Source organism: Lagenorhynchus albirostris, chromosome 2 (genome assembly GCF_949774975.1).
Source record: "Lagenorhynchus albirostris chromosome 2, mLagAlb1.1, whole genome shotgun sequence".
Lineage (NCBI taxonomy): Eukaryota > Metazoa > Chordata > Mammalia > Artiodactyla > Delphinidae > Lagenorhynchus > Lagenorhynchus albirostris.
Window position 1 is genome coordinate 23341963 of NC_083096.1, and position 27724 is coordinate 23369686.

General features: G+C 47.9%; 1 protein-coding gene across 1 annotated transcript in view; it reads left to right on the forward strand.

Annotated features, from left to right (window-relative positions):
* The window catches only part of STUM (stum, mechanosensory transduction mediator homolog), a 66167-nt gene extending 55374 nt beyond the window's left edge, over positions 1-10793 (forward strand). The window contains exon 3 of the mRNA XM_060128078.1: positions 3763-10793. Coding sequence (XP_059984061.1) covers positions 3763-3797 — 35 coding nt within the window. The 3' untranslated portion in view covers positions 3798-10793. The remainder of the gene's footprint in view (positions 1-3762) is intronic.
* The last annotated feature ends 16931 nt before the right edge of the window (positions 10794-27724 follow it).

Consider the following 27724-nt stretch of genomic DNA (forward strand, 5'->3'; position numbering starts at 1 on the left):
CCTGTGAGGACCCAAGATTCAGGGCACACACAGATGCCAGGGCCCAGCAAGGCTCGGGTCAGTGACCAAGTAAGCCACCAGGCCGGAGAAAATGCAGGTCCCTGAGCATGAGCAAGCTCGGCAGAGCCCGTAGATTGGTCAGACAGGCTGCTTGGAAGCAGCTCCTCCCCTGCCTGGGATGCTGGACTGCCAGGGCATCCCAAAGTTAGAGCTGGGAGACAGGGGCAGCCAGAGAAGAGGGAGGGGTACACTGGGCAGGGAGAAGCTGAGGAGCCGTCCTTCCTTGCTGTGGAGAGCTGCTCTCAGGGTAGGGGCTGCTGTCAGGGAGGATGTCGCAAAGTGGGCAGAGCAGGCAGAGACCAAGGCAGGCCCCTCATGGGAGCCCCGCCCCATGGGCCTGTCCACGGACCACTTGCATTTGTGGGGAGGGGTGCAGAACATCGCTAATTGGACAGAAGTGCTGCCTGTCATCCTGTGAGTCCTGAGAAGCCAAGTCTGACAATTTCCCAGGGGGAGTTGGGTGCTTCCCGAGAGGCCTGTTGTAAGCTCCTGACCTTGGTCCCAGTTGGAAACTGGAAGGGGCCTCTGCTCTCAGAGGCTTCCTCAGCGGCAGATGGAAAGCCTGTGACGGCTGCCCCATCTCCACCCAATAGGAGCCCCGACCCCTCTTACTACGTCATCTCCTCATCACACAACTGTCTGGCCAGGCACTGGGGCATGTTAGTAAGGAAATTTCCTGTTACAGTGGCACAAGCCTGTGTGACAGGGTGGGTCTCAATAAATGTGTTGATGCCTAATCTGATCCCGAGAGCTTTCTGGTTTTCTTGTTTTGGTCATGCTTGATACCAGGACCCACAGGGGTCTGGATCTTAGAGACAGCTTCAAGAACTCCCCTTATCACCTCCTGAAGGAGGAAACAGAGACCCGAGAAGGGCAGATGGGGGTCTGTCACTTCCTCACCTTCCACCACCCTAGCTGTTGACTCAGCAGAAATCCCTCTTCTGTGGCTGGTGTCGGGGCCGTATTTGGCGCCAGGCTAATCAAGTGCTGGAACCCACCTCCCCATCCTTCCTACCCTCTCCCCCCGCCCCGCCCCGATCCAAGCTTTCACTGTGGGTCACCTCCTTGGTTCCAGGGATGCTGTCTTTGTGTCAGACTTTTTAGAACACTGTTTGGGGGATGGACTTGAGGGCTGCACCAGAAAACCCAACACACCTCACCGCTACCCACTTACCCCACCTGGCCACCAGACTTGCTCACCTATCTCAGCAAGGGGTGCCTTTGCCCTTTCTCCAAAAAGTAAGCCCACCCTCAAAGGATGAGTAATTGCCACTGTTGAGATGGTGCTGTGGGCTGGAACTGCCCCGAGCAACAATGCAGTGTGTGTATCCCAGGATGACTACGTCGAAGAGAATAGCCACAATTGAATTATTTGTCCTGGTAGATAGTTGGATAAGGGGCTGTTCTTTCCGGTGTCACTCCAGCCTCGTCCTGTGAAAATGAAGGGAACTTTTCAATTATAACAATACAGGGTGATTTTTTTTTTACCTGGCATTGCCTGGGGTGTCATCAAGAAATGTACCATCAAGAAAAACCTCCTAAGAGGTGAATCAGAGAAATATAGATCAAAGTAGAAGTTAAAATCAGGAACTTACAAGGCCGCTGCTCTATTTATATGAATAATAACAAATAACAGTCAACAACAGCCTGTATTGGTTGTGGGTCAATAAATATTTGGTAGTTGTACGAGAGCCTCTCTCTACTGCCATACCCATGACAGACATTGCTAATCAATCATGACACTTTCTGCTGAATAGTCTTACATGTTCTTAACACAGGGCTTCAGGCAGTCACTATCAATGGATCCAAGATGTCTGCAAGATAAAGTCTGTTTACCATCCCCCACCTGGATCTTTCCCAAAGCAATAGGTTTTATATATGTGGCTCCTGTCCACATAAAAGGCAAACCCCGTGGCTCAGACAGAGCTGGGCTGGGGCCAGGATGGGTCACTTCAACATCTTTAGGTTGTCACAGTTAAACCTGTCCTGTACCCATCCCTCTTGGGGTCCATCCAGAAATCCATCTCAAGACAAACATGGGTTGGGGGTGGGAGAAGAGTGAGGGGCAGAGATGAGCAGAAGAGCGGCCTTGGCTGAGATAGGGAGGGAAGGGGAGAGAGCTTCTTGGCAGTGTCTCACCGAGTGTGACCCCCAGGGAGGGGAGGATGCTCTCTGTGCGCTCCTGCAGCCAAGTCCACACGCCTGCTGGGGCTGGCCACTGGCCGCAGGGGCTGGTCACTGTGAATACTGGCCACGGCCCGCTTCCATCTCCTGGGCCGCACTGTGCATCCTCCCTCTTTTTATATTTCAGGCAGTCCCTCTGGCCTCTGTTTTCAGACTGTTTTCTCTTTCTCTTTTTCTCCTCTTCCTCATGCTGCCTCATAACCCTGTGTTGCTCCAAAGTTTCCCAAGGTGAGTCTGTTGGGGGATGACAGGCCACATGCCTGGGCTGCCTTGGGCCTCCCCTTCACTGTCCTGCCCTGCACCCCCAATGCACACAAACACCCCCTCTCCCAATTGGTCAACAAGCTTCTATTTTCAGAAGCTTCTTTTTTTTTTTTTATTTTGGAAAATGTTTAAACATAGACACAAGTAGAAGGCCTAGTACAATGAGTCCCTAAACGCACATATTGGCTTTAACCATCATCCACTCATGGCCACTCTGGTTTCATCGATTACTCCCTACATCTTCCTCTACCCCAAACAACTAAATTTGATGAATATCTGGTAAATAAAGAGAAAAACTACATGTAAGTCCACTGCTGCTCCTCTGTGGGCTGAGTTACCAGCTAATAGGGGTAACCACTCCGCAAATTCCAGACTTATAATTTCACCCTTAAATATTTCAGTAGATGTCTTTTTTTTTTTTTTTTTTTTTTGTGGTACGCGGGCCTCTCACTGTTGTGGCCTCTCCCGCTGCGGAGCACAGGCTCCGGACGCTCAGGCTCAGCGGCCATGGCTCACGGGCCCAGCTTCTCCGCGGCATGTGGGATCCTCCCGGACCAGGGCACGAACCCGTGTCCCCTGCATCGGCAGGTGGACTCTCAACCACTGTGCCACCAGGGAAGCCCAGTAGATGTCTTTAAAAAAAAAAAACCCACAATACCCTTTCATGCTCAAATAAACTAGCATCAGTTCCTTAATAGCAACAGTGGTCAATTTTTTCCCATGTCCTCGTAATCATCACCAAGGCTTTAAAGGCTCGAAGCCATCAGTCGCCTTGGCCAGTGTCCGAGGCGTCCAGCTGATGGAGCACGCACACTCGGCTCCTGCCTTGTGTACGCTGTCTTCCTTTTTAATTCTTTCCTCCTCTCGGTCCACATGCACCAGATGCCCATCACTTGGGGAAGCCTGCCTGGTACCTTCTCCCAAGGCTCCGCGTTGGGAAATCACAGCAGGCCAGTCTGCTGGGGTCACTTTTGTGCAGTAGCTTCAAGGGTGTGGATTCAGGAGCACAGTGATAACCTTCCAAGCCCCACCAGATCTGCAGCAGACACCCTCCTCTCATATATCCCCCACTAAACCCAAAGATCCACTGTTCTCCATTCATCCCTTTGTTTCCCGTTAAAAGCCAATGACCTTGGCAGTCATTTACACCTCTGTGTGAATAAGTTCTAGCATATTCTAGTCTGGGGGCACCGCCTGGAGAAGTGCTGAGGGAACCGGGTGTCTGACCATCTCTCCTCTGCTTCTTCCTTACAGGCTACAAGGAGCAGGGCATCCCACAGCAGCTGTGAGCCCGGGCGAGCCACTGAGAAGCCCGGTGTCCCGGAGGGCCACGTCAGGCAGAGGCGGGCACGGGGTCTTCACATGTTCTCTTCTGCCGCTTCCCGGGTTTGGAGTGGAAAGAGGGGACTTAAAAATATTATTTATTTTGAAAACGCATCTGCTTCTCTCAGCAGGCTCTAAGGGCTACCAGCTCCTCCCGCTGCTCCAGAAAGCCCTGTAGTGCAGACACACAGAGCATCTGGGTTGGGTGGGGAGTGGGATGGAAATGGGAATGCCTAGAGAGAGGCAGGAGTGCCCCGGCGCGGCCCGCTTCGCGTCACCCGCCGCCCACTGCGAGGGCACGAGGGGCCGCCAGTCCAGGCAGCAGTGGCCCTGTCCAGACGAGCAGGGCTCGTCAAGGGGCAGGACTGCAGTGGACACCTCCTCCGGGTCCCCAGCCCCTGCCCCCTCCTGGGGGCAGCGGGAGTGAGGATGGACAGACTCCAGCCCAGCGTGGAAAGGCCTGCTGTGCCCTCAGCTGTCAGGGGGACAGATCTCCGCAGGTGTCTGCTGACCCTAATCGCAGCCCTCACCTCCTCGCCCCTGAAATCTCCAGGCCTGGGTGTGTTTGACCTTTGTTTCCCTGGGAAGGAGGGCAGTGGCTCCATTCCCAGGGCGAAACTGCTGGAATTGCCTGATGTTCATACACAAATTTACCAACCCAGGTTTGCATGGGCAGCCTTTCCCGTTATACTTAACACCATTTGGGGTCCACACCCCTTTTTCTGAAATCCTTGGGGCCAAATGGGTCTCTGACCTGACAAATTTTGGATCTGAGGAGGAGGATAAGAGATGTTTGCCATACATTTCCTTACAGCCCGGCAGAGTCTGGAACAGCTCACCACCATCAAACACGTGACCATTTCTGCAAAGAAACATGTGAATAGTCAGACTAATTAGGATCAATAAAACTGTAAATAGCCTTACCTCAGTACAGGTCAGATTTTGCCGCTAAATAAGCTATGGGAGAAAAGTCACCATTTGAGAGCTTTGGCGGTTTTAGGATCGCAAAAAACAGAAAGAAAAAACAAAATTGTATGGGGTGCTGGCCCTCTCTCTGAAAATCCTTCTTGCAAACAGATGCATTCAGGTGATACTGTTGGTGTTACACAGGGATTTCTCCTGTTGCGAAGGGACGGTCAGGCCCTTTAAGACACCTCTGTGAGTGACTGTTACAGAGCCGGGAGCCAACAGAAGCTGTCTGATTCAAGATCCATCAGAAGTTAAGAGAATGGAGACCTACGTGACAGGGACGAGATGGACATTTACATTTCTGTTTTCTTTTCATTTTCATTCTAATGTAGGAATCGCTAAAATGTGGGACTGGCCCAAAGCCAAGTTTTTGGCCTGAATGGACTTTGTGCCATTGGGTGTGTTTCTCTCCAAGGGGCATTTCCTATCCATCAGGGGCTCAGTCAGAATTTGGCCAGGGCTGGAGCAGTGGCCTGTCTGGCCTTTTTCCCCAAAGGCTTGGGGAGCCGGCCTCAGGACAGGTCCCTCGCTCCACCGTGAGCCCCTTTGCGAGCCGCTGCTTGCATAGTCTCTGTTCCTACAACCCTCCACCTGGAGCAGTGGCCCACCTACCCCATCCGCTGGGCTTTCTAATTACAGTCCTGCTGGGAAGTGGGCCTCAGGGTCCCTATGGCCCGGAGAGCAAACCGGCATCCTGGGAGAGACAGAATTCCTTCCAGCCACTTGCTCCCCTAGCCCACCCTGGCCCTGACTCAGGGGTGGGTTCTCTCCTTGGCCTGATCCTACCCCGCTGTCCACTCCTTAGCTCTGATGAGCTGCCTGGGGCGGGGTTGCACTTTCTGGACACCTGGCAGTGTCTATCTCTTCCCCCTCCTTTCTTCCTGGCCCCAACCTGGGCCTTTGCTGCTCCTTTCACGTTTGGCAGCCTCTGTGTTTTCAAGGTGTGGGCTCAGATCTGGTTTTATCCAGAAAGTCAGAACCTTCTGCTGTGTGAAGACAGCATCCTCCAGGCCAAGAGGAGAGCAGGCTGGCGGCTGGCTGCTCTCGAGGAAGCGGCATCAGAGCACAGAGCCTCCCCTAGAATCAGATAAAAACAGCTCCAGCTGAGGGAAGTAACTCCAGCCCACGGCCTGTCACCCCAAACAGCTCCCCAGAGTTTGCTTGACTCCCCGGAGAGATGACAGGTATCAGGAGGGGACTGCCCCCACAGGGAGAGGGGGGATCTTATTTTCCTGGCGTGGCCGGGGGTGGCTGCTAAGGAGGTAGAGAAGAGAGAGCAATTTCTGTCTCGTGTTTAGTGACACATTCAGACACGGGTGGAGTTTTCTTGAGTGACAAGTGTCACCATGTGTCCCAGTGTGGGATGGTTTCATGCCAGGGTTTGTGTGCTTGGAAGGACATCTCCCCTCCTACCCCCCTGTCCCCGGACCCTCCCCTCACCTGCGGCTGCTTCTCCAAACTTGAGAAGACACCAGCCTCAAGAGGCAGCCCCTTTCCAGGTAACTGACGTGCAGAAGAAACCAAGAGGACCCCAGCCCGTCTTCTGAACAATGAGTCTATGAGGATTGCCAGGCGGGTGGAACGGCTCAAAATAGCTTCTCTCTGAGTGAGACCATGGTCTCAGAATCATCATCATCATTAGATAAGGAACAGTGGCTGGTGTCCTGTTAGTCCCCTGAGCTGGCCGCTCAGGCTTTTAGATGGCCAAAGTTAATTTCTGAAACACCAGCCGGCTGAAAAGCATGGTTCTCTGGCCAGCAAGAGCTTGGTTGACACATAGCCCTTTGCTGACAGATCTGGGCTTACCTCAGTGGTACAGCACAAGGGTGATGGTCCAGAAACTCCAGGGTGCATTTCAGGTCCAGCCATTTATCAGTCAGAATTCCGTAGGACAGTCCTAGGCCACGGGTGTTCAGGGCAGGGATCACAGGCACACAGAGAACTTCACAGTGAATGAGATACTCCCAGAACCTCATTATGACACTTGGAACACAGTGGCCATTCCCTTGGGCCAGAGCAGGATCCCGGAGCAAGAATCAGCCACCTGGCCGCCTGGGAGTGTCTTGCGGACGGTGGACACAGCTGACCTGGATCTTAAGATCTGAGCCCAAGCCAGGACTTCGGGCCGGGAAGGCCGGGGTCCCCGTGGGGAGCAAAGGGGCGGATGGCTCCCGGGTCCGGTCCGGCACCCCTCCCGCCTGCCGTGGCGCTGAGGCTGCAAGCAGGAGCCCTCCCGCGGCCCCTGCCTGACGAGCAGCAGGCCTGGCCTTGGAGCCAGCCTCGGGCTGCACTTGAGGGAATGTAAGGAGGGGACACGAGGCCCTCTCTCTGCTGCCTCGGACCCACGTGTCAGCCCCCACGACAAGGGCAGCCTCTAGATGCTGAGCCCTTGCCAGGCACTGTGGGGTGCATTTCATCTCCTGTGACCCTTACCGATAGCCTGCCGGGGAATCGGAGGAGGGGGTTATCAGTGTGCAGGGATGGGAGGGGGTGGGGTGTTTTTCAGATGTCAGAACTGAGGCGACAAGAGAGGGTCCTCTCGGGGGGCAGTGCCCGGCCCACTCAGAAGTAATAGGGTGCCACCCTGCTGCCACCATCCTGGGCGGCCCTCAAACCTGCGCTCCCTTGATGAAGGAAGGCAAACCTGCCTGGTCCCAACACGCAGGACCCCGCCCAGGGGCTCCAGTCCCTGACCCACCGTGTCTCAGAGGCACAGCAGTGATTTCAGCCTCGTCTGGGCGCCACCAGGGCTGAGGGGCTGTAGGGGGCACGCAAACGGGAAGGACAGAAAGAAAGAAAGCCACGCGGCAACGTTTCCCCCTGGAGGAACGGGGACCCAGATCTGAGAAAGAAAAACCAAACACCAAGCCCTGAGGCCAGTGAAAGGAGGGACCGAATCCACGGGACCAGGAGGATGGCTTCCAAAGGCCTGGGGCTCCTGAGGAGGGAAGCAAGGGGCTGGCTGACAGTGGTCTTTCTGGGCCATCTTGGCTCTCTAAAATTAAAACAAACAAAGACCTGACATGTTTTCTTTAGTGAGCCCCCATCCCTGCCCAGACAGGTGAGTTTGTGAGGGTCACTTCAGTTCTGCCTGGATCCACCTCCCTCTGGGCCGCTGGGCCCCAGCCAGGGCGGATCCTACCCTGGGAGAAGCTGGGCCATGGGCTCCAGGCCCACCTCAGGATTTAATGACACCCGCTGTTTTTATCCTGTTAGTGGTGTTGACAGAGAAAGCCTCCTCCATTGTGTAAACGGCCTGGGGATATGCAATTGAGATGTAAGTCCTCCAGTTGTTGGCTGCAGGGGCTGTTGGCTGCAGGGGCTGTTCACTGTTACTGCTACTCCCTCTGGCCGGCTTGCTTAGAGGGCTTCCAACAGGGGCATCAGAGGTGGATGAACACTTTTAAATCACCAGCCGCTGCTTCGGCCACACTGACCCTCCCCAGAGACCATGACCTTGGCAGTGGGACGAGCAGTCTGAAGCAGTTGCTGACCCTCCGCGGACACACACTCCCCCGTGGAACCTGGCCTTTGTCTCTATGGGCTCCCTGTGCTGGCCTCTAGCAGGCCCGCCAAGGGAGGCTCCCTGTTTTGCTTTTATGCATTCAGCAAGCGCTCAGTGGGCACTGAGTGGGCCAGGCAGGTCCTGGGCGTGGCCTCGAAGGAGCAGCTCAAAGATACCACTTACCTGGTGAGCTAGGATCCCCACCTCCACAGGTGGAATAGCAAGGTGAGTGGAGGTCCAAGAGAGGAGATGCTCTCCAGGGCCTGGGGCTGGAGCCTCTCCCCCGCAGAGAGTTCTGTGTGTATTGGAGGAGACAGGAGTCCAGACTGTCAGGGGAAGGGAGGCTGAGGTCAGCCTGAGCAGGTGGCGATGCCCGGGGTCCTGTATTTTTCATCACTTTTCTTCCCGTTGGATTCTTAGAACCTCAGAACGCTCTTGGGCTCAACAGAGGTGTGGAGGCTTACGCTCAGATTCTCATGGATCCACCCCAGATCCCACGTGGAGACAGGATGAGCCGCTCTGCTGACGGATGGGGGAAACCCCAAACAGAGTGACCCCGAATGTCCCCCGAAGCCCCGGGGGTGAGTTCCAGCCTCAGCGCTATTCGTCTCTCCCAGTGTCTTGTGCCTCAGTTTAAAATCTGTAGCTTGGGTACAAGGAGGGGCTTGGGCAACCGTCATCCTTCCCACTTCTCTCAGAGCAAAGGGCTTGGAGGACGAGCCTTGTCAGGCGAGGGCCAGGGCCAGGGCCAGGGAGTAGCCGGCCCCATGGACTTAGAGGCCAGGACTCTTCCTAGTAAACAGAAACACTGGCCCCCCCAATTCTGCTCTCCCTTCCTGATTCTGCCCCAGAGAGGGGAGGTTAACCACAGGGTCCCACTTGTGTGTCCTAATTTCTGGTACAAGTTGTCTCTCGCTTTTGATTTAGCTGTGGAATCTCTGTTCCTAACCCCTCTTCCTCCCTGTCTGGATTTGCCAAAATGCCAACCACCCAGGCTGGTCCGGACTCCACGGTCATCCCCGACCCCGCACCTTCACCCTGGAGTGAGCAGAAGCACAGACACATGCACACCCCTGCCTGTGCACACACACAGCGCGCACGTGCACACTCACAGCCCCTTTGATGCTGGGAGAAGTCAGGCCAGGGTCTGTCTGGAGACTCAGGATTGGTACTTACCGTCTCCAGAGGAGCCCCGTGCCCCATCCAGGAGCCACCTCCCTTCAGCAGGGCCTCTGGCCGGTGGTACTTTTGCCGTCGTCACCCCCATCCCAGGCCCAGATGCCCACACTGTTTCCTCTCCCTCCAGGGCCCCTGGTCTTGGACCTCTTCCTCCCAGGGTCCACGGGCTTAGCACCCACACCTCACCAAACCTGGCTGTGCTCAGCCCCACGCCCCAGCTTGGCCTTCTGTGGGAGGGGCAAGAGGAGTCTGCCCAGAGAAGAGGGGATAGTGGTCTCTTTCTGGGCTCTTGTAGGACTGCAGACAACCCTGTCCTCTGAGGTCCTTTTCTGTTCCTACAACCCTCCCACCAGCCCCGGTATAGGAACCAGTGAGGAGAGAAGGGGGACAGAGGTCACATCCACCCGACTTTCTGGCCCATGTTCCAAGCAGGGAGAGGGTGACGGTGGCTCTAAGTGGCCTGGGCGCCCTGAGGGAGCCCTTGGCCGGCCCCCTTCACAGGCTAAGCTCCATGCTGTTGTATGTGATGCCATTTTTAAAGAAAACAACGTACACAGAAAGAGGACTGGTTCTGTTCCTTATCAGCTGAATTTATATATGGATGAGTGCTGTGATTTACAGTTTTTGATTCCATGATTGGCTTTGTTTGGGTCGCTCTTCTTTATGTTAAATTAATCGCCGTACAGTTCTATTGTTCTCTGGCAAGATCTACTCCCCGATCTCCAGGGCATTCTTGTCTCACTTCTACCCTGACCATTGGGAGCCCACCCTACCTCCACAAGCTTCCCCTGGGATCCAATCCAGCCAAGGGGCTTTTCCAGCCCATGGCAATGACTGGAGCCTTCCTCGGTTCCAAGAGAGGAAGAAACTTCTAATGTCACAGACTAGGGAAGCTTCCAGTCTTGCCCTGGCCCAAATCTTACAGCCTGGGGCCCAGGCCTGCCTGCAGCTTAGCTCCCACAGACCCTCAAAACCCAGCCCCCACTGGCGGACCTGCCCACTGCTGCTGGGTCTCTACAGCGCCCTCTAGGCACTGAGCAGGGTTCCAGTTTCTCCAGCCTTCTGCCAGCTTTCAGATGCATAATTCGAGCACCTTTACTGTACATGTAATGAAAAATACCATGTATGACAATAAAAACTTGTGTACATATCTCCATGTACATATTTATATATTCCTATTATAAATGTAGAAAGCATGGCATCTCTCTGACATTCCAAGTTTGTGTTTTTTTAAATCCCGGAACTATGGCTTTGGAAACCTTTTCTTCCTTTCCCTCTTTTCTATGTAATAAACACCCATGTGACCTTTCTGGTGGCTTCTCGAGTCCCTGTGTCCTCTCGTTTCTCAGAATCGGGCAGATCTCTGACTGGTCCTCGATGCCTCCCTCCTTCTCCCTCAGCAGCATTTGCTGTCGGTGTCCTTCCTGTCACGAAGGTTGCCCTTCTCCAAGGCGGGCCTTGCTTTCCTTCACACTGCTTCCTCGCGTCCCCCTTCTTCTGGGAGGCTTGTACAAGTTACTCCTCAAAGGCCCACATGTTTGGTAATCTGATCCCTTCTCAACCTGGAGTTTGCGGGCTAAATCGAGTGTTGGGCCCAGACTGGGTTTTCCAAAAATAAGTGTACAGATGAAACTCATTTTCTTCTCCTGATTGCCAGACGGGTTGATGAGGGACGTGTGTATAGAGTACTTATTTGTCCAAGTCTCCGGTGTAAATAAGAAGCTGGGTAAGTGTGGTTAGGAGAACTTATAACTAGCGGGTCAGTTGTAACAAGGGACTGGTTGAACGGATGTTACCTTGGAGGGAATTTCAGGGCATGGCCCGTGGCCCAGTCGGTGTTCTCTTTAATAACTGATTGAAGACCTAGAGAGCTTATCCAATGTGCTGCTGAAGGGAACTAAATGTATTAGACCAATCAGAATTCAAAGAGCTCTCGAGAGGCAGAGGCCATCTAACAAGATGAAATCTAATAGCGTGAAATGAACAAGTCGTGCTTGGCACTGAGAAGGCTCCAGGCTCTCCCTCGTGCCAGGGGAGCATCTGACAGGCGGCTTGGCACTCAGCAGCAGTGCGGTGTAGGTGACAGAACAGGACGTCTGATTTCCGATGCCTTAGGAGCAGCAACCTGGGGTCCAGAAAGAGGCCACGTCTGCAGTGCTGCATTCAACACCGGGGGCTGTGGGAGGTGAATCCCCACGTGTCACCCCAATACTCACACCCCAATGGAAAGGCCTTGCCGCTCGCTGTTTCCTCAGGTCAGCCTGGGACCCCTGGGGTCCGCCATCCTCGTCCACTTGTCGGGGGCGTTTTGGCGTGTCTACTGAGAGATGCTGCCGTCTCGGGACCTTGATGCTGCTGTGGCCCCAAAGAATGAATCTGCTGCAAGGTACACCTTCCAGGGGGACTTCAGGCTCAACCTCAGGGACTGCTTCGAGGCCCCAGAAATGCCATCTGTGCCTAAGGGTTCACTTTAGTCACTGCTAAAACCAGGACGCAAAGCTCGAGGCAGCATAATGACCGAAGACACATCATGGTTGCCCAGACACCCCGGGGAGCATTTCTTGATGGTGTACATCTTCCAAGTACTTAACTGTGCTCAGGTTATTCCAGGAATGCTTTTGGCTAGAGACTGCTTCCTGCAGAGGGTTCCGGCTTCAGGGGGCTGGTGGGAAGGCACAGTGGGAAATGAAGTTAGCAGCATTCTCCAGCCCTGCTACGTGACAGAAAAGAACCCTGGGGGGCACCGACATCTCCTCTCCCCTCCCCGCCGCCACCTGCTCATCCTGAGGAAGGTGACGTGGTTGAACCTTCTAGTGCCTCTCCTGGAGGGTGAGGAACAGTGTCCCCCAAAGAGACAGAGAGTTCTCAGAGCCAGAGGGAAGGGGCTGTGAAAAACACAGAGCCATCTGCTGTCCAGAAATCCCTGCACTCCCAGAGCCCAGGCTCTGAGGGAGATTTGTGGTCGCCTGTAGTCAGTCACAGGAGGGGATGCGGGAGGATACATGGGGGGCAGGAGGCGGGGGGGCCGTGGTTGGGCTGTGGATCTATTCTGAAGATGCATGGCCTCCGGAGCAGAAAGAGAGCTGGGGCAGAGAGCATGCTGGGAGCAAGGACTTAACTAGGATTTGTTGTCACTAGTGAGAGGGACTCAACTTGAATCAGTTTATGGAAAGGAGGAATGGAATGGAGGGAGGGAGGGCAGAGGTGCTGAGGAAGGAAGCAGCGGGCCCGGGCAGATCCTTGAGCAGGAAGCTGAGTCCTGTACGCATGGCTCCTCTCCCCCAGCCCCATGACCTGTCCTCAGCCCCCAGCTGGCCAGTGGCCCAAAGTGCTGGAGGATGGCCGCCAGCTAGGTCACTGAGACCTCCTCACACAGCGACATAAATTAGGAATTACTGAGATGCTCACTTGGCGGGTAGCAGGGGGCAAAGGGGGATCCCCCGCAGAAAAAGAGGAGACAGAGCAATGTCTGGCCACGTGAGTGGGGTACACTTTCATGGCTCCGGGGGCAGCCCCATGTCCTGGGCCCAGGGTGCCTCAGGTACTTCCGGTGCCCACCCACTTGCCAGTTTCTGTGGGGCGCAGCTGTGCAGCCACTCTTGTGGCCTTGGCCCTGAGTGTCCTTGTGGAAAACCTGGAGACTTGAATGGCCCCTGGGTTAGTGCCCCCTCCGCCCACGATGCTGAGTCCAGGCCCCGCGACGGGCTCTGGCTCTGTGGAGGGTAATCAGAGGAGGGGCTCAGAGCAGGAGCCTGCAGCTGTCTCTCCAGTCAGGGCGGTGATTATTTATATTTTTGTCAAAAATAGCTATGTTTAAAAAAAAAGAAAGAAAAAAGCTCTAGAAAGCAAAGAAACTTTTAAAACTAGGAATGTCTTCAGTGAAAGAAATAAGCACTTTCCAAACCCTTAGAAGCTGTCCCCATCTCCTGAGGTTCCGGGCCAGGAGGGGAACCCAGCAGTCAGGGGACAGAGGATTCACCTCCGCTGTTGCTTTTAAGTTTCTGGGGAAACTTGAAACACATCCAGAATCTTCTGAAAAAGCCGAGGTGGTGATGTATCGATTTTTGTTACAAAGAGGTCAGAGTGGTGGCTTTGAGCATCCTGTCCCCCCAGCATGGGGGTGCCCCCAGAGTCGGCCGCCTGTTCCCTCTCCCTGAGCGGAGGCAGCCCGCCTCCCCTCTCCACTCAGATCCTCGCTGGCTCCCAGGCCCAGTTCAGGAACCGCACCCACCAGGGTGAGACAAGACCGGAATCTTCTTTGCTCTGCTCTCCACCTGCATTTCCCAGGGGCCAGCTCCTCCCCTGCTCAGCGCATGGGATTCTGGGGGAGGAAGCCACTCCCAGACCTCTCCCCACCCCAGACAGGCCCATAGCATGTCCCTCTTGCTGGGCTAACCTGCAAAGATCCGGCTCCTTCCTGAGATCTTTCTAACAGGAGTACGGGAAAGCAATTTTTCCTCCTTGGTCCTGAGGCGGTGGTTCGTCAGCCCAAACCTGCCAATGGCCAAGGTCCCCCCACTCGTCGAGACATGAGGATGGAGCAGGACATCAGCACACAGGGAAGGGTAGAGGTGAAAGAGGGAGGGAGGATGCCACCCATCACCCCCAAGGCAGTACCAGCCCTGCCCGTCCCACAGTTTAAATGCATGAGCCATCTGTGCGCCTCTGCCCTCTCTCCCTCCCCCTCTCCCTGCCTTTTTTTCTTTCCTCCTTTTCATAAACTTGTTCAAGTTGAGATTCTTTCACTCACACGAAAAAATCCTAAGTAAATATTTGCTCCCAAAGCCTCCTCTGACTCATCCTATCTTCACTGTTCTTCCCACCTATGAACAATAGCCACCATCTACCGAGCTTCTACAATGTGTCAGACACAGACTCGATCCTTACGTACATGGCATGTACACATACACATACATATATACACACACTCACACACACGTGTGCATGCGCCAGGCCTGGGCACACGTGTGATTGTTTTCCACCTGTGACAAGTGATGGGTCTGGCTCCTACGTGTTTCAGGTTTTCAGCTCTTCTGGCCCCGTCCTCCCAGCTTCCCACTCCACCTGACCCCTCCTGTCTCACCTGACAGTAGTGGAGAGCACTATTTAGAAGAAAAAACGTAGGTGTATATAGGCACAGTGATTTCAATGAAAAAAATTTTTTTACATTAAAAAGTTCCTGGAGGGCTTTCCTGGTGGTGCAGTGGTTGAGAGTCCGCCTGCCGATGCAGGGGACACGGGTTCGTGCCCCGGTCTGGGAGGACCCCACATGCCATGGAGCGGCTGGGCCCGTGAGCCATGGCCGCTGAGCCTGAGCGTCTGGAGCCTGTGCTCCACAGCGGGAGAGGCCACAACGGTGAGAGGCCTGCGTATCGCAAAAAAAAAAAAAAAAAGTTCCTGGGAATTCCCTGGTGGTCCAGTGGTTAGGGCTCTGCGCTTTCACTGCCTGGGATCGATCCCTGATTGGGGAACTAAGATCCCACAAGCCTCATGGCATGGCCAAAAAAAAATAATAATAATAAAATAAATAAACAAATAAGAAGTTCCAGAAAAGGTTAACATACATACAAAACCCCTTTCTTTTCCCACCAATAAAAGATTGTAAGTATGGACCCTCCAGGTGGGTGCAGGGCCTTTGAGCACGTGGCGAGGCACCAAAAGCATGCTGGGAGTTGTTAGCTGGTGAATAAGGAGCCAGTGAAAGCATAAGAAACTAAGGCTGAAGGCTCACGACTTCGGTCTAAGTTTCTCCTTTCTAGCCGTTGCGAGAACTGCAGCCAGAGGTTAGTGTTCCAAAGTCCCTGGGAATTCTCTATGATTCTGGACCCTCAGCCGGTGTCCTGCCGTCCAGCCCCACTAAATTCTCCACAAAGCAAGGCCAGTGGCCCAAGTCGCTTCACAGAGGGAACTTGGTTTCTCAGACATGAAACTCTCCCCCAAATAGCACCAGCTCCGACAATTTTTTTATTTCCCTTGTGCCATCTCTGGCCCTGTTCCAGAGAAATTTCATTGCACGGGGAAGGAAGAGTTAGAAGCAGCAAGTTGCTAATTGACACGAAGCACACCTGCATATTGGCCCCCTATTCCACCTCCCACCTTCTACCTAGAATGGGAAATATTCGGTGCAAAGGACCATCTCGGAACCTAGGATAGGAGCAAAGTTTGTGTCCGTTGGCTTCCTGCCGGTCTGAAATGCTGGTTACTAGTCATGAAAGTAAGCACAAGTCAAAGAATTTCATTTGGACCAGAAAGAAGCTAGACAGAAAGAGAACAAACAGATGGAAGAAGGTGGACAGCCAAGCCTCTTGAAGCGATGGTGACACTTGGGACTGACCAGGATTTCCAAAATGTCTCTCAATTTCAGCGAAAGCATTAACCTACAGGCTCTGTTCTCTCTTTGCTGTGAGACCCAAGAGGCACTGTTTGCTGTGGCCGTATGGCAGCCCAGAGTCCTGAGGTCCCAGGTCATTTGGGAGCATGCATGGAAACATCTGAGGGTGCCGCACTTTGCAGAGGTGGGGAACACTGCATGTGCCAAGGACCACGGTGTAAGGAAAGAAGTCACTGCAGGTCACTGGCCTCAACTGCTCACTGGCCTCAAGGTCCCAGCCTGGGAATTGGTCTGGCCGTCCCCGTGGAGGTGGCCTGCCCTGAGTGCCCAGCTGGAGAGATCAGATTCTCTACTGACAGTAGTTTGGTTTGAGTGGTGAAGGTCGAGACCGTCCCATTCAAAACTCACCTCCCCAGATTGCTTTCCACATTCATTTCCTGTCAATCATGCCATTATTACATCCTCTTCAGGACACAGGCAGACCATCTGTTTTTGCAGGATTTGATGCAAAAATATTGAGCCTTTAAATGTATCTTTTTCACTATAATAGCAATGCATGTTCATGAAAACTTTTTGGAAAATATAAAAAGGCAGTTAAAATAAAAGCTTATTTGTTGGTTGAAAATTACTTTTCTGCATGTCAAGTGGCTCTTCATAAAATCTCAGAGTTGGGAGGGAGCTTGGAGGTCACGGTGCCGCATCCCCTACCTTTTCTGTGAATCCCCCCTACCGTCAGCCAGATGAGTGGTCATGAAGCTTCTGTGTAAATTCCTCCAATGACCAGGGACTCACTACCTTATTCCTCTGTGGGATGGAAAGAGAATTGTGAGAGCCTGTTGGGTGAGTCATAACCTACTTTCCTGTAACTTCTCCCCATCAGTCCCAGTGGTTCTTTCCAGAGCTAAAGAATGAGGATAAGATGGGAGTACAGGAGGTCCTCTCCCTCTTCTACTAGATAGCCAGCCCCTCGATTATCTGAAGGTGTCTCTCTTGTCTCCATCTCCCCTTCTCTTCTGCAGGGTAAATACCTTTGGTCCTTTTAACCGTCACCCATGTGATCTGGATTCCAGACATGCCCATGTTCTGAACAAGGAATCCTAGTCCTTGTGTTTTATTTGTTTGTTTGTTTTTTTGCGGTACGCGGGCCTCTCACTGTTGTGGCCTCTCCCGTTGCGGAGCACAGGCTCTGGACACGCAGGCTCAGCGGCCATGGCTCACGGGCCCAGCTGCTCCGCGGCATGTGGGATCTTCCCGGACCGGGGCACGAACCCGTGTCCCCTGCATCGGCAGGCGGACTCCCAACCACTGCGCCACCAGGGAAGCCCGTCCATGTGTTTTGATGGCTGATAAGTATATGTGTGTGTAGGTGTAGAGAGTGGGTGTCTCACCAACTAGATCGCAAGTCCCAGTGCCCCACCATCCAGGACCTTGAGATTAGAAAAGAGCTGGGGTCACCACAGCTCTGTCCTTGCAATGGTCACCTCACTGCCCAACACAGGTTTAGACATAGCCATGAAATAAATGAGTCCTCGGCACCCACCTCGGCCTCCCTTCCTGAGTGATTGCAACCCCAGGCTTAAGACTCCCCACACTCCTCACACCTGAGAGAGCCTGAGCCAACTCGCACCCTTCCCTGCAGATGCTAGAACTTTCAGCCCTGTCACTGCTGGCGCATCCACTCTGTTCTCTCCCGAACGAACGGGCCAAGAGAAGGAGCCTCTTCCATAGCCACTGTCGCCTGCCAGAGACAGGTGGAGGAGAGTGGATGCTGGCTGGGAGGACTCCAGCTCCTCTCTGGAAGGCCCTGCTGCAGGAAAGCCTGTGGCTCTTTCACTGGGGAAGGGGCTCTTGTCAACCTAGTGCAGGGGAAGCCGGAAACTGAGTAGGGAGGAAGGAGAGAGGAAGGGAGAAGCTTAAAATAAATAAGGGGCTGCAGAGAGAGAATTCACTGACTGGGATTCTGCAGAAGAAATAGGGGAGGAGGGAGGGAGGGAGGGAAAGGTCAGGATGCCATTCCTTTCTTTTTAAACTGAGAGGCAAGTCAAAATGTTTCTTTCTTCTGTCCCTGAGGGTCTCGCCTCTGAGTGGAGTAACACAGTGGGAAAGGACAGGACCCACTGAGCTACTAACTAGCTGAGTAAGCTGATGCCTATCCACGACGCCTCTGAGCTTTGGTGTATCTTTCAGGCATATCAACCAGAGAAGCAGAGCCAGTAGGAGACATAGATAGCAAGGAAATGGTTTAGGCAATTGTGGCAACTCCAAAACCTGCAGGGCAGACCACCAGGAAGGGCGTGCTGGAATGCTTGGACGTGAGCAGACGCTACCATGCACAGGTGAAGTCGCTTCTCCTGGGAAGTCTCAGTTCTGCTGCTATGGTCTTTCAACTGATTGAATCCAGCCATCCAGGTTATCTGGGTTAATCTTCCTTACTGAAAGTCAACTGATTATGGACTTTAAACACATCTATAAAATACCTTCACAGCAACATGAGGTTGACACACAGAACTGACCATCACACTTGGTTTCTGTAAATAATAACCATGTTTAAGGATAAATGAAATAACACTTGCACAATGCCTAGAACAGAGCTGATATAGAGCAGGCAAAGGGTAAAGGGTGATGGTGCACAAAAAAGAAATGTAGAAGGAATTAGTCCAAGACACTAACAGTGATGCTGGGTGACTTATTTTCTTTATGTTCCAGCCTTTTTTATTCATAACAGAGATCAATTAATTTTTCAGTCAGGTTTTTTGAGAAATAATTTACATAATTCACCCTTTATAGGGAATAGTTCTATACACAGTCCTATGTACAATTTGTCAGTCACATACAGCTGTATAACCATGACCACCATGAAGGTATAGAAGAGCTCCTTCCCACCAAAGAGTTTCCTGTGTTCAAGCCCTGCCCCGAACCTCAGCTTTTCGCAACCACTGCTGTTTTCTGTCACTGTAGCTTTTACATTTCCAGGATGTCGTATCATGAGAATCATATATAATTATAACTAGAATAATTGTTCCTTTCACTTAGCATAATGCGTTTCTGGTTCATCCATGTCGTTGCCTGTACCAATAGTTTGTTCCTGTTCATTGCTGAGTAGTATTTCACTGTAAGGATAACCACAGTTTTTATGTATTCACAAGTTGACGGAGATAAGCAGTTTTCAGTTTTTCATGATCGTGAATAAAGTGACACATATTTGGGAATGTTCTTGTGCGAACATAAAATATTCATTTCTTTTGGGTAAATACGAGAGATTGTGGGATTGTTGGATTGTATGATAAGCGTATGTTTATTTTATATGAAGTTGCCAAACTATTTTCTAAAGTGACTGCACCATTCCCTTCAGTATCCCCTTCAGCAGTGAGTCAGAGTCCCACTTGCTCTGTATCCTCACCAGCACTTGCAATCACAGTTTGTTTTTTGAAGCCATTCTAATAAGTACGTAGTAGCAGTTCATTATGGTTTTAATTTGCATTTTCCGTATGGCTAATGATGTTGAGTATCTTTTTATGTGCTTATTTCCTATCTTATTTGGTGAGATGTCTGTTCAGATGTTTTGCCCATTTGGCGGAAGGTTATTCGTTTTCATATTGCTGAGTTTCTGATGCCTATCAATGGATGAATGGACAAAGAAAACATAGAATAGATATACAATGGAATAGTATTTAGCTTTAAAAAGAAGGAAATCCTGTCATGTGCTATAACATGGATGAAACTTGAGTACGTTCTGCTAAGTCAAATAAGACAGTCATGGAATGACAAATACTGTATGATTCCACTTACACAAGGTATTTAAAGTAGTTGAACTCACAGAAGCAGAGAGTACAATGGTGGTTGTCAGGGGCTGGATGGAGAAGGAAACGGAGAATTGCTGTTTAATGAGTACAGAGTTTCAGTCATGCAAAATGAAAAAATTCTAGAGATTTATTGTACAGCAATGTGCATAGAGTTAACAGTAGCATAATGTACATTTAAAATTTTGTTAAGAAGGTAGATTTCATGTTATGTGTTTGTACCACAAAAAATTTTTTTAAATATATTCTGGATACAATGGTTGCATCCTTTGTCAGATACGTGTTTTGCAAATATTTTTTCTCAGCCTGTGGCTTGTCTTTTCATTTTCTTAACAATATTGCCAAAAGAACCGAAGTTTTGGGGACTTCCCTGGTGGCACAGTGGTTAAGAGTATGCCTGCCAATGCAGGGGACGTGGATTCAAGCCCTGGTCCGGGAAGATCCCACATGCCGCAGAGCAGCTAAGCCAGTGCACCACAACTACTGAGTCCGCATGCCACAGCTACTGAAGCCTGCATGCCTAGAGCCTGTGCTCCACAACAAGAGAAGCCACCACAATGAGAAGCCCATGCAATGCAACGAAGAGTAGCCCCTGCTCGCTGCAACTAGACAAAGCCTGCACGCAGCAACGTAGACCCAACGCAGCCAAAAATAAATACATTAATTAATTAATTAAAAAAAAGAACAGAAGTTTCTCCGCCTAACTCCAAATCACAAAGATGTTATCCCATATTTTCTTCTGGAAGTTTTATAGTTTTAGGTTTTACATGAGTTTACATAAGTTCAGTTTACATGAGTTCACTTTTGCATGTGATGCAAAGTTTGAGTCAAGGTTGTTTATTTTGTGTATGGATGTCCAATTGTTCCATCACTATCTGTTGAAAGAACTATCCCTTCTTCAGTGAGTTACTTTTGCATTTTTGTTGAAAATGAATTCATAATCTGTGTATAGATCTCTTTCTGAACTCTCTCTCATGTCCCACTGATTTATGTGTTTATTCTTTTTAATTTATTTTTTTAAATTGAAGTATAGTTGATTTACGATGTTGTGTTAATTTCTGCTGTACAGCAAAGTGATTCAGTTATACATATATGTACATTCTTTTAAAAATGCTTTTCCATTATGGTTTATCTCAGGATATTGAATATAGTTCCCTGTGCTATACAGTAGGGCCTTGCTGTTTATCCATTCTATCTATAATGGTTTGCATCTGCTGATCCCAAACTCCTGATCTATCCCTCCCCCACCTCCCCTCCCCCTTGGCAACCACAAGTCTGTTCTCTATGTCTGTGAGTCTGTTTCTGTTTCGCAGATAGGTTCATTTGTGTCATATTTTAGATTCCATATATAAGTGATATCATATGGTATTTGTCTTTCTCTTTCTGACTTACTTCACTTAATCTCTAGTTGCATCCATGCTACTGAAAATGGTATTATTTCGTTCTTTTTTATGGCTGAGTAGTATTCCACTATATATATGTACCTATGTGTCTATTCTTGCATTGGTGCCACATTGTCTCAATTACTCTAGCCTTTTTTTTTTTTTTTTTGCGGTACGCGGGCCTCTCACTGTTGTGGCCTCTCCCGTTGCGGAGCACAGGCTCCGGACGCGCAGGCTCAGCGGCCATGGCTCACGGGCCCAGCCGCTCCGCGGCATGTGGGATCTTCCCGGACCGGGGCACGAACCCATGTCCCCTGCATTGGCAGGCGGACTCTCAACCACTGCGCCACCAGGGAAGCCCTACTCTAGCTTTATAGTAAGTAATGAAATCAGGTAGTTTGAGTCCTCCAACTATGTTCTTTTTCAAAATTGTTTTGGCTGTTCTAATTACTTTGTCTTACCATGTATATTTTAGGATAAACTTATCAGTTTTTACCCCAAAAAAATCCTTCTAGGATTTTGATTACATGAATTTTGAGACTTGACATCTTAACAAGATTGAGTCTTCCCATTCATGAATATGTTATATCAATCCATGTATTTAGTGCTTCTTTGATTTCTTTCATCAGCATTTTACAGTTTTCAGCATATAGATCCTGCACATATTTTGTTAGATTTATACCTAAGTATTTCATCATTTTTGGCATGATTTATGGTAAATGGTACTGTTCTTAAGATATCAATATCTATTTGTTCATCACTAGTATATAGAAAAAATATTTGATTTTTGTGTATTTACCTTGTATCCTGAGACATTGCTAAACTCACCTGTTAGTTTTAGTTGCTTTTTTGTAAGGTTCTTTTGGATTTTCTGAGTAGACAAAAATGTCATCTGCAAATAGAGAAAATTTTATTTTTTTTCTTTGCAATCTGCATGTTTTTAATTTCTTTTTCTGGCCTTATTTCAGTGGATAGGACCTTCAGTACAATGTTGAATAGGAGTGGTGAGAGAACATATCTTTGCCTTGTTCCCATTCTTAGGAGAAAAACACTTAGTCTTTCACCATTAAGTATGATGTTAGTTGCAGTTTTTCTTGTAGAAGCCCTTATTATGTTAAGGAGTTTTTTTGATTCCTATTTACCTGGAATTGAATGTTGAATGGATGATGAATTTTGTTAAATAATTTCTTGGCCTCTATTAATATGATCATATATCTTTTCTTATTTAGTCTATTGATATGATGAATTGCATTGATTAACTTTCAAATCTGAGCTAGTGTCACATCCCCAGGATAATCCCCATATGGTCATGATGTATTATTCATTTTGCATATTGCTAGACATGATTTGCTAACATTTTGTTGAAAATATTTGTGTCTATGTTCCTGAAAGTAATTGATCTGTCATTTTCTTGTAATGGTTTGTCTGGTTTTGATAACAGGGTACTGCTGACCTCACAGAATGAGTTGGAAAGTGTTCCCTTCTCTTCTACATTCTGGAAAAGTTAGTGTAGAATTTGTACTTTTGTTTCTTTCAACAATTAGTAGATTTTGCTAATGAAGCCATCATGGCCTGAATTATTCTCTGTGGAAAGATTTTTTCTTTTTTTTGCATATACGTATTTTATTTATTTATTTATACAGCAATTTCTTATTAGTTATCTATTTTATACATATTAATGTATATATGTCAATCTCCCAATTCATGCCCAAACCACCACCACCCTTACCCCCTTGGTGTCCATACATTTGTTCTCTACATCTGTGTCTCTATTTCTGCCTTGCAAACCAGTTCACCAGTACCATTTTTCTAGGTTCCACATATATGCATTAATATACGATACTTGTTTTTCTCTTTCTGACTTACTTCAGTCTGTATGACAGTCTCTAGGTTCATCCACATCTCTACAAATGACCCAATTTCGTCCCTTTTTACGGCTGAGTCATATTCCATTGTATATATGTACCACATCTTCTTTATCCATTCATCTGTCAATGGGCATTTAGGTTGCTTCCATGACCTGGCTATTGTAAATAGTGCTGCAATGAACATTGGAGTGCATGTGTCTTTTTGAATGATGGTTTTCTCTGGGTAAATGCCCAGTAGTGGGATTGCTGGGTCATATGGTAATTCTATTTTTAGTTTTTTAAGGAATGTCCATACTGTCCTCCATACTATCTATATCAATTTACATTCCCACCAACAGTGCAAGAGGGTTCCCTTTTCTCCACACCCTCGCCAGCATTTGTTGCTTGTAGATTTTCTGATGATGCCCATTCTGACTAGTGTGTGGTGATACCTCATTGTACTTTTGATTTGCATTTCTCTAGTGATTAGTGATGTTGAGCATTCTTTCATGTGTTTGTTGGCAATCTGTATGTCTTCTTTGGAGAAATGTCTATTTAGGTCTTCTGCCCATTTTTGGATTGGGTTGTTTATTTTTTTGGTGTTGAGCTGCATGAACTGATTGTAAATTTTGGAGATTAATCCTTTGTCAGTTGCTTCATTTGCAAATATTTTCTCCCATTCTGAGGGTTGTCTTTTCATCTTGTTTATGGTTTCCTTTGGTGTGCAAAAGCTTTTAAGTTTCACTAGGTCCCATTTGTTTATTTTTGTTTTTATTTCCATTTCTCTAGGAGGTGGTTCAAAAAGGATCTTGCTGTGAGTTATGTCATAGAGTGTTCTCTCTATGTTTTCTCTAAGAGTTTGATAGTGTGTGGCCTTACATTTAGGTCTCTAATCTATATTGAGTTTATTTTTGTGCATGGTATTAGGGAGTGTTCTAATTTCATTCTTTTACATGTAGCTGTCCATTTTTCCCAGCACCACTTATTGAAGAGGCTGTCTTTTCTCCATTGTATCTTCTTGCCTCCATTATCAAAAATAAGGTGACCATATGTGCTTGGGTTTATCTCTGGGCTTTCTATCCTGTTCCATTGATCTATATGTCTGTTTTTGTGCCAGTACCATACTATCTTGATTACTGTAGCTTTGAAGTATAGTCTGAAATCAGGGAGCCTGATTCCTCCAGCTCCATTTTTCTTTCTCAAGATTGCTTTGGCTATTCGGGGTCTTTTGTGTTTCCATACAAATTGTGAAATTTTTTGTTCTAGTTTTGTGAAAAAGGCCATTGGTAGTTTGATAGGGATTGCATTCAATCTGTAGATTGCTTTGGGTAGTATAGTCATTTTCACAATGTTGAAATCCAAGAACATGACATATCTCTCCATCTGTTTGTATCATCTTTAATTTCTTTCATCAGTGTCTTATAGTTTTCTGCATACAGGTCTTTTGTCTCCTTAGGTAGGTTTATTCCTAGGTATTTTATTCTTTCTATTACAATTGTAAATGGGAGTGTTTCCTTAATTTCTCTTTCAGATTTTTCATCATTAGGGTATAGGAATGCAAGAGATTTCTGTGCATTAATTTTGTATCCTGCAACTTTACCAAATTCATTGATTAGCTCTAGTAGTTTTCTGGTAGCAGCCTTAGGATTCTCTATGTATAGTATCATGTCACTGTAAAACAGTGACAGTTTTACTTCTTCTCTTTCAATGTGTATTCCTTATATATCTTTTTCTTCTCTGAATGCCATGGCTAGGACTTCCAAAACTATGTTGAATAACAGTGGTGAGAGTGGACATCCTTGTCTTGTTCCTGATCTTAGAGGAAATGCTTTCAGTTTTTCACCATTGAGAACGATGTTGGTTCTGGGTTTGTCATATATGGGCTTTATTATGTTGAGGTAAGTTTCCTCTATGCCCATTTTCTAGAGAGTTTTTATCATAAATGGGTGTTGAATTTTGTCAAAAGCTTTTTCTGCATCTATTGAGAGGATCATAATGATCATATTTTTTTCTCCTTCAATTTGTTAATATGGTGTTTCACATTGATTGATTTGTATATATTGAAGAATCCTTGCATTCCTGGGATAAACCCCACTTGATCATGGTGTATTATCCTTTTAGTGTGCTGCTGGATTCTGTTTGCTAGTATTGTGTTGAGGATTTTTACAACTATGTTCATCAGTGATATTGGCTTGTAGTTTTCTTTCTTGGTGACATCTTTGTCTGGTTTGGGTATCAGGGTGATGGTGGCCTTGTAGAATGAGTTTGGAAGTGTTCCTCCCTCTGCTGTATTTTGGAAGAGTTTGAGAAGGATAGGTGTTAGCTCTTCTCTAAATGTTTGATAGAATTTGCTTGTGAAGCCATCTGGTCCTGGACTTTTGTTTGTTGGAAGACTTTTAATCACAGTTTCAATTTCATTACTTGTGATTCGTCTGTTTATATTTTCTATTTCTTCCTGGTTCAGTCTCCAAACGTTGTGCTTTTCTAAGAATTTGTCCATTTCTTCCAGGTTGTCCATTTTATTGGCATAGAGTTTCTTATAGTAATCTCCCATGATCCTTTGTATTTCTGCAGTGTCAGTTGTTACTTCTCCTTTTTCATTTCTAACTCTATTTAGTTGAGTCTTCTCCCTTTTTTTCTTGTTGAGTCTGGCTAATGGTTTATCAATTTTGTTTATTTTCTCCAAGAACCAGCTTTTAGTTTTATTGATCTTTGCTATTTTTCCCTTCATTTATTTTTCATTTCTTTCTTTCTTTCTTTCTTTTTTTTTTTTTTTTGTGGTACGCGGGCCTCTCACTGTTGTGGCCTCTCCCGTTGCGGAGCACAGGCTCCGGACGCGCAGGCCCAGCGGCCATGGCTCATGCACCCAGCCGCTCCATGGCATGTGGGATCCTCCCGGACCAGGGCACGAACCTGTGTCCCCTGCATCGGCAGGCGGACTCTCAACCACTGCGCCACCAGGGAAGCCCTTCATTTATTTCTGATCTGATCTTTATGATTTCTTTCATTCTGCTAACTTTGGGGGGCTTTTTTGTTCTTCTTTCTCTAACTGCTTTAGGTGTAAGGTTAGGTTATTTATTTGAGATGTTTCTTGTTTCTTGAGGTAGGATTGTATTGCTATAAACTTCCCTGTTAGAACTGCTTTTGCTGCATCCCATCGGTTTTGGGTTGTTGTGTTTTCATTGTCATTTGTTTCTGGGAATTTTTTGATTTCCTCTTATATTTCTTTAGTGATCTCTTGGTTATTAAGTAGTGTATTATTTAGCTTCCATGTGTTTGTATTTTTTACAGATTTTTTCCTGTAATTGATATCTAGGCTCATAGTGTTGTGGTTGGAAAAGATACTTGATACAATTTCAATTTTCTTAAATTTCCCAAGGCTTGATTTGTGACCCAAGATATAATCTATCCTGGAGAATGTTCCATGAGCACTTGAGAAGAAAGTGTATTCTGTTGTTTTTGGATGGAATGTCCTACAAATATGAATTAAGTCCATCTTGTTTAATGTATCATTTAAAACTTGTGTTTCCTTATTTATTTTCATTTTGGATGATCTGTCCATTGGTGAAAGTGGGGTGTTAAAGTCCCCTACTATGAATGTGTTACTGTTGATTTCCCCTTTTATGGCTGTTGGCATTTGCCTTATGTATTGAGGTGCTCCCGTGTTGGGTGCCTAAATATTTACAATCGTTATATCTTCTTCTTGGGTTGAGCCCTTGATCATTGTGTAGTGTCCTTCTTTGTCTCTTGTAATAGTCTTTATTTTAAAGTCTATTTTTTCTGATATGAGAATTGCTACTCCAGCTTTCTTCTGATTTCCATTTGCATGGAACATCTTTTTCCATCCCCTCACTTTCAGTCTGTATGTGTCCCCAGGTCTGAAGTGGGTCTCTTGTAGACGGCATTTATACGGGTCTTGTTTTTGTATCCATTCAGCCAGTCTATGTCTTTTGGTTGGAGCATTAATCCATTTACATTTAAGGTAATTATCAATATGTATGTTCCTATTACCATTTTCTTAATTGTTTTGGGTTTCTTATTGTAGGTCTTTTCCTTCTCTTGTGTTTCCTGAGTAGAGAAGTTCCTTTAGCATTTGTTGTATAGATGTTTTGGTGGTGCTGATTTCTCTTAGCTTTTGCTTCTCTGTAAAGGTTTTAATTTCTCCGTCGAAGCTGAATGAGATCCTTGCTGGGTAGAGTAATCTTGGTTGTAGGTTTTCCCCTTTCATCACTTTAAATATGTCCTGCCACTCCCTTCTTGCTTACAGAGTTTCTGCTGAAAGGTTAGCTGTTAACCTTATGGGAATTCACTTGTATGTTATTTGTTTTTTTTCCCTTGCTGCTTTTAATATTTTTCCTTTGTATTTAATTTTTGACAGTTTGATTAATATGTGTCTTGGCATGTTTCTCCTTGGATTTATCCTGTATGGGACTCTCTGTGCTTCCTGGACTTGATTAACTATTTCCTTTCCCATATTAGGGAAGTTTTCAACTATAATCTCTTCAAATATTTTCTCAGTCCCTTTCTTTTTCTCTTCTTCTCCTGGGACACCTATAATTCGAATGTTGGTGTGTTTAATGTTGTCCCAGAGGTCTCTGAGTCTGTCCTCAGTTCTTTTCATTCTTTTTCTTTATTCTGCTCTTCAGTAGTTATTTCCACTATTTTATCTTCCAGCTCACTTATCTGTTCTTCTGCCTCAGTTTCTGCTATTGATTCCTTCTAGAGAATTTTAAATTTCATTTATTGTGTTGTTCATCATTGTTTGTTTGCTCTTTAGTTCTTCTAGGTCCTTGTTAAACGTTTCTTGTATTTTCTCCATTCGATTTCCAAGATTTTGGATCATCTTTACTATCATTACTCTGAATTCTTTTTCAGGTAGA